The 7031-nt window shown below is 45.1% G+C and overlaps 1 protein-coding gene and 1 non-coding gene across 2 annotated transcripts; both read left to right on the top strand.

Annotated features, from left to right (window-relative positions):
* Positions 1–551: 551 nt before the first annotated feature.
* Positions 552–3117, top strand: LOC9267698 (uncharacterized). The gene is made up of 4 exons (XR_010742008.1): positions 552–801; positions 872–1011; positions 1589–1744; positions 2652–3117. It is a non-coding gene; the product is annotated as an uncharacterized protein (transcript).
* Positions 3118–3479: 362 nt separating this feature from the next.
* Positions 3480–6891, top strand: LOC136351103 (probable pre-mRNA-splicing factor ATP-dependent RNA helicase DEAH5). Its single transcript, XM_066311578.1, has one exon. The coding sequence runs from the start codon at positions 3508–3510 to the stop codon at positions 6760–6762; it is 3255 nt and encodes a 1084-aa protein (XP_066167675.1). The 5' UTR covers positions 3480–3507; the 3' UTR covers positions 6763–6891.
* The last annotated feature ends 140 nt before the right edge of the window (positions 6892–7031 follow it).

Genomic DNA, 7031 nt, shown 5'->3' with positions numbered 1-7031 from the left:
ATTGCAGTGAGCTGAAACATTCTTTCGCTATTTGCTAAAACATTGTTTTTATATAAGGTGAAACAATGCCCGATTTAAACGATTGAAATATTTTCGATCTACTTAGTGAAACAATTCCGATATACTTGGTGGAACATCGTGCAACATTTAAAAATAATTCAATAATAAGCTAAATTTTTTTCGTCAGAATATATCCATGTGTGGTCTTGTTTTAAAGATTTAATTGCAACGAATTTAATGGTGTAATTAAATCATGATTTAGATAAATAATTTAAGAGAAAAAAATAGTTTAAAGTGGTTTTGCACGAATGCGTCATGCTGACGTTAGCGCCTGATTTTTCCTCTTCCCCAGCGAACGCTCGATTCTAAGTTGGCTCCCACTTATCTATACTAATATAAAAAAGTACGAGTTCATCAAACACCCATCTTTTCTGACCCTTAGATCGATTCATCTAACAGCTTATATCAAGATCTGCCCCTCAATTAGCGATTCCCATGTCGGTAACCAGCGGTTAGCGAAAATAAAAAGAAAAGAATCCACTAACGCCGAAAAAGAAAAAAAAAAAAAGAAAAGCTATCCTCCTGCGCGGCGCCGCCTGCCGCCGCCTTCTACGCGCCCACCGCTCGCCTACTGCGCGCCCGCCGGCGCCACTCCGCTCGCGCGCGGCTGCACTCGCCGCCGCCTCCTCCCGCCTGAGCCGCTGCGCCCACCGCCGCCGCCTCCTGCCCAAACCGCCTGCTTCCCTGCTCGCGCCGCGACGGAGAGGAAGGAGAGTTTGTGCTGCTGGTTCTCCATTCAAGGTGGCTTGGGTGTGCGTTCTGATCGATTTGGCGTTCTGATCGATTTGGTGTGACGTGTTTGTTTCAGCAGGGAAGGACTGCAAGGAGCACCCCAACGTCAAGCAGGTATCTTGGTGACGTGTTTGTGTTCCTCTGCTGCGTTGCCTGCTACAATGTGTGTTCTGATTTGGTTGATTTGGTGGTGACAAGTTCAAGTCCATGCCTGATGCTGTGAGTTCCTCACTTCCTGTGCCCATGTTCCAAACCGTTACATATGCATTTCTCACTTGATGTCCTATTGTTTGAAACTTGCTGCCTTTTAGAACCTCCTTAGTTGTCTCAATGCTTTTACTTTTATTACTGCCATGTTAATGATCTTGTGGCTGAGTCCTTCTGTTTTCATGGAGTGCATTGCATTAAAAAAGATCCCGTAGATTTTTCTTCATTTGTTAATTATATTGCCAAAACGTGCCTTGCACGCGCACGATAACATAGTCAGCTTAGTAGAAAGACTGCATTTTTTTCAATATTTGCAATCTGGTTTATTTTGAGACATGGTTTGGGCTTGATTATTATCTCATTCTTTTGCTGTACTGAAATTGGTTTTGGATTTAATTGTGGACTATGTCTGTGTCACTACAACATCAGGTATTGGTTATAATTCAGCTAGAGGAAAGTAGAGTACTTTGAAGTGTTTGAATGGTTTTCACATGTATACTCTGCTAGCTACCCTTTAGTAAGTATATTCATGTAAAGGGGAGTAATAGATCATTGCACTAATGTTCAAACTCTATTGAGATTGTCCCAGGTGTCACTTTGTTCACTGAAAAAAAAAGAGAACATTTATAGGTTTTTTTTGCTGCTTGGGAGAGGATGCTGCCGAATTGAATTAAGACAGCCTTCAGAATCTGGTATATCTAATGGTCTGTAAAATTTTACACAAGCAACAGGAGGGACCATCAAGGTGAGTGATTATCTTATCCATTCACTGGCAGCGTACATTGTCTTATATGATGAGAATAGAGTTGAAATGTATTTGAGTTCTTATTTCAGTGCTTCGTGGTCGTCATTTGCTATGTAAACAATTACTAAACTAATAAAACACTTAAATGTTGCCTGTCAATTAGATTTTTTTAATATGTATTAAGATTAGTACGCAGCCCACACTTTTGCTTTCTGTGGTAGGCCAAGTCCATATCCTTATTAGGATTAGGAGGAAAACTGATGCTCCATGTGCCCAAAATGTGTGTGAACTGTACAAGTTAGATAATAATAGATGGTTGGTTAGCTAGATCCAAAACTTGAGCTTTACTATGGCTTGGTGCCCTGTTATACAAGACGTATATGGATAATGTTTTCAGTATTCTGCTTTGTTTGCTATCAGTATTTTTAGTGCAGAAATGCCTCAAGCCACTGTATAATTTGTATATATAGTGCAACTTGGCAGTTAACAATTTCCTCTTTCATGTGATTAATTTTCCTGTTACAAATTTGCTTCCATATATTCGTATCCAGAATTTACTTAGCCTAAAGATATCAGAAGGAGAACATATTTATGGAGTGCCGATATAAATCGGTAACCCAACATTCATGAGCAAGTAATTATCGTGTTATAAATTTTATGCCACATTCCAGAGTTTTATAACCTTAAATTTTATCTTATTACACACACCGGAATCAGTTTTATGAGTCACAATTCATGCCAATTGATTAGGTAGATTTTAAGAATTAAGGATTTAAAAAATAATGCTTTAAGATGATAGAAAGAGAACATATGCTAGGTAACCCAGCATTGATATAAACTGACAACATGCTGCTGCTGAGAATATGTGTAACAATGCCAAAATCTCACATCATATTATGTGTAACAGGGAATGTTTCACATGTGATGGATTTTGTATAGAAAAAGGAGATTCATTGTTTGCTGAAGGTGTATTGAAAGTTGCTTGCCGATAAATAAAGACCCCATGGATAGATGCAATGATGCATTAAGCTCTTGAAGGAGGATTAACGGAAAACTATGTCGAGTTTTTAGTAGCCTTGTTTGGGCTAACGACACTCGGTTTATTGTTCTAGATCTCTGACCTAAGAATCCTGTTTTAGTTTTTTTTAGATCTCTTGCTTTGGGTGTTGTTTGCTCTAGGTGTTCTGTTGTCCGCAGTTTCAGGTGCTTTGTAGTGTAGTTTAGTTTGGGGGTGTTCTCAAGGTGTTGTACAGTGAATTGGTTTCGGTGCTTGCCCTTTGTTGCGTTGGTGTTGTTTATGTTCTCTATATCGATGAAAGATGTTAAAGCTTTTGCCTTTGTTTCGAAAAAGATTGAAACCACATACAAATAAATGGTTGTGTGAAATGTAACATTCATGGATGCAAAATTTACCACTAAGTTATCAAATCCAGAATCATGGCATGTACTAAAATGATTAATATTATTTATAAAATCATAAAAATGCTTCACCTGTAAGATGGCATGTTAAAATTAACAATTGTAGATAATACAGAGTATGTTTTGTACAATTTATATTGGTATATACGTGCATTACATGTGCAAGATTACTAGTACATTTAATATATTTATTTAATGTATTTGTATTAGCTTGCAATAGCCTCAGGCCTCAGCCCTTAGTAACCGACTCGAACCCAAACCGACTATCGTTCCTTCCGGCTGACTTAACAGGAAAAGGTGCAAGAGAACTTCTATTGGCCGTTCGACACGCGAAAACCAACCCAATGGTGGCGGCCAAGGTGTCGACCCCTGCCGGCGGCGCGGTGCGCGACGGGCTCCGGCGGCTCACGCAGCTCTCGCTCGTCTCCAAGGTCTGCTCGGAGCTGGAGGCGCACCTCGGCGTCGGCGACCGCGTCCTCGCGGAGTTCATCGTCGACCTGGGCCGCGCATCCCCTTCCGTCGCAGACTTCGACGCCAAGCTCAAGGCCCACGGCGCTGACCTGCCGGACTACCTCGCGCGCACCCTCCACACCGTCATCCACGCCATCCCTACCCACGCCGACGACGCCCCCGCCCCCGCCCCCCAAAACCCTGCCTCCCGTGGCACCGGTGCAAGGGTTTGCGGGAAGGACAAGGCGGAGGAGCGGGTGAGAGATGGGGATCCGGGGCTGTACCAGGTGTGCCGCGGGAAGGTCACCGGCCTGGCGGACGCCGGGTGCTTCGTCCGCCTCGACGACGCGCGCGGCCGCGAGGGGCTCGTCCATGTCTCCGAGATGCCCGGCCGCCGAATCGCCGTGAAGCGTGGGCAGGAGGTGTTCGTCAAGATCGTGTCCGTGCAGGGGCGCAATCTGGGGCTGTCGATGCGGGACGTCGACCAGGACACGGGGAAGGACCTCCTACCGTTGCAGCGTGCTAGGGGGGAGGATGATGTGCCGAGGCCGATGGCGAATCCGTGGACCGATCGAGCCGCCGCCACTAGGAGAAGGACGGGGGTGTCAGGAATTGTGATCCCCGAGGACAACCAGACTGGCACGGCATCGTCGCGGCGGCCGATTAGGCGGATGAGCTCGCCGGAGAGGTGGGAAATGAAGCAGCTGATTGCTTCAGGGGTTCTGAATGCGAAGGATTACCCGGCGTTCGATGATGAGGATAGCGAGGGGATGAATTACCAGGAGGAAGGTGTGGAGGAGGAGCTTGAGATTGAGCTTAATGAAGATGAGCCAGCATTCTTGCGGGGACAGGGTCGGTCCACAATTGATGTGTCCCCAGTGAGGATTTCCACGAACCCTGATGGGTCGCTGAGTCGAGCGGCGGTTCTGCAGAGTGCGCTTATCAAGGAGTGGCGTGATATCAGGAACGAGGATCAAAGAGCATTGGTTGACTCCATCCCAAAGGATCTGAATCGGCCATGGGAGGATCCTGTGCCTGAGGTCGGTGGGCGGTATCTCGCACAAGAGCTACGCGGTGTTGGATTATCTGCTGAAAGCATGCCAGAGTGGAAGAAAGAGGCTTATGGGAAGACTGTAACATTTGGTCAGACTTCAAGGCTTTCAATCCTGGAACAGAGGCAGAGTCTTCCAATATTCAGGCTGAAGAATGAGCTTATCGAAGCTGTTCGTGACAATCAAGTTCTGGTTGTTATTGGTGAGACCGGTTCAGGGAAAACAACCCAGGTTACACAGTACCTTGCTGAGGCAGGCTATATTACGAGGGGGAAAATTGCATGTACTCAGCCTCGCAGGGTCGCTGCAGAGTCAGTTGCCAAGCGAGTATCGGAAGAGTTTGGTTGCCGATTGGGAGAGGAAGTTGGTTACTCAATACGTTTTGATGATCACACTGGACCAGATACTGTCATTAAGTACATGACGGATGGCATGCTCCTTCGTGAAATTTTGTTGGACACTGACCTCTCTAGTTACTCCGTGGTCATGCTTGATGAGGCACATGAGAGGACTATATATACAGACATTCTCTTTGCCTTACTCAAGAAGCTAATTAGGCGTAGAACTGATCTCAAGTTAATAGTCACTTCCGCCACTCTTGATGCAGAGAAGTTCTCTGGATATTTCTTCGATTGTAATATTTTTACAATTCCCGGAAGAACATATCCTGTGGAGATACTCTATTCAAAACAGCCAGAGAGTGATTACATGCATGCTGCGCTGCTCACAGTATCACAGATCCATCTGACTGAACCTGAAGGTGATATCCTCTTGTTCTTAACTGGCCAGGAAGAGATTGATCATGCCTGTCAGTGTCTCTATGAGAGGATGAAGTCTCTAGGTAGGAATGTACCAGAATTGCTGATATATGCAGTGTACAGTGCTCAGCCAGCTGAAATGCAGTCAAAGATCTTTGAACCTACTCCTCCTGGGAAGAGGAAAGTGGTCGTGGCCACTAACATAGCGGAAGCATCTATTACAATAGATGGGATATATTATGTAATTGACCCAGGATTTGCAAAACTCAATGTGTATAACCCAAAACAAGGGCTGGATTCACTGATCATCACACCGATATCTCAAGCATCAGCTAAACAGAGGGCAGGGCGTGCTGGACGTACAGGCCCAGGAAAGTGTTATCGTCTATACACTGAAAGTGCCTATCGCAACGAAATGCCCCCCACAACTACTCCAGAAATTCAGAGGATCAACTTGGGGGAGACGGTCCTCAATATGAAGGCAATGGGAATAAACGATCTACTGTCATTTGACTTCATGGACCCCCCAGCTCCTCAATCACTCATAACTGCAATGGAACAACTGTACAACCTTGGTGCCTTAGATGAGGAGGGTCTCCTTACAAGAGTAGGGAGAAGGATGGCGGAGTTTCCACAAGAACCACCACTTTCAAAGATGCTCCTTGCTAGTGTGGACCTCGGATGCAGTGATGAAATACTGACCATCATTGCGATGATTCAAACTGGGAACATATTCTACCGGCCAAGGGAAAAACAAGCTCAAGCCGATCGGAAAAGGGGCAACTTTTTCCAACCAGAAGGGGATCACCTCACCCTGCTCACCGTGTATCAGGCGTGGAAGGCAAAGCAGTTTTCAGGTCCATGGTGCTATGAGAATTTTGTCCAGCTAACATCCCTGAGGAGAGCACAGGATGTCAGAAAACAGCTCCTTGAGATTATGGACAAGTATAAGCTTAACGTTGTCTCTGCAGGGAATGATCTCACCAAGGTGAGGAAAGCCATCACTGCTGGCTTCTTCTTCCACGCTGCCAGGAAGGATCCCCAGGGAGGATACAGGACCATTGCTGATCATCAGCAGGTGTATATCCACCCTGCCAGCGCTCTCTTCCAGCAGCAACCAGAGTGGGTTATCTATCATGAAGTCGTCATGACCACAAAAGAGTACATGAGGGAGGTGACAGCCATTGACCCAAGATGGCTTGTTGAACTGGCACCGAGGTTCTACAGATCTGCAGACCCAACGAAGATCAGTAAGCGGAAGCGCCAAGAAAGGATTGAGCCTCTGTATGACAGATACAACGAGCCAAACTCATGGCGCCTCAGCAAGCGCCGAGGGTAATTTGTCTGTATATAGTTTTTACTTCCACTATAGCTGCTCTTTATGCAATGTAAGCTGAGTACTTGTATGTAAGTGTAAATATACTCTGCTGATAAGTTCCAATACATATTGGGATATTAAGCTTGACCATCTTGTTTCTCTTTTCATTTAGGAAGCAGATGCTGAATGAGGTTGACAATTTTGACTGTTTCTATATTAGTTGATCCTGAAACATTACTATCTTTCGCTTATGTTTCGTGAAACTTGCTCTTTATTTCATCTCGAAAATT

Source organism: Oryza sativa, chromosome 6 (assembly GCF_034140825.1).
Source record: "Oryza sativa Japonica Group chromosome 6, ASM3414082v1".
In the NCBI taxonomy this organism is placed as follows: Eukaryota; Viridiplantae; Streptophyta; class Magnoliopsida; order Poales; family Poaceae; genus Oryza; species Oryza sativa.
This window is presented reverse-complemented; position numbering and strand designations above follow the sequence as displayed.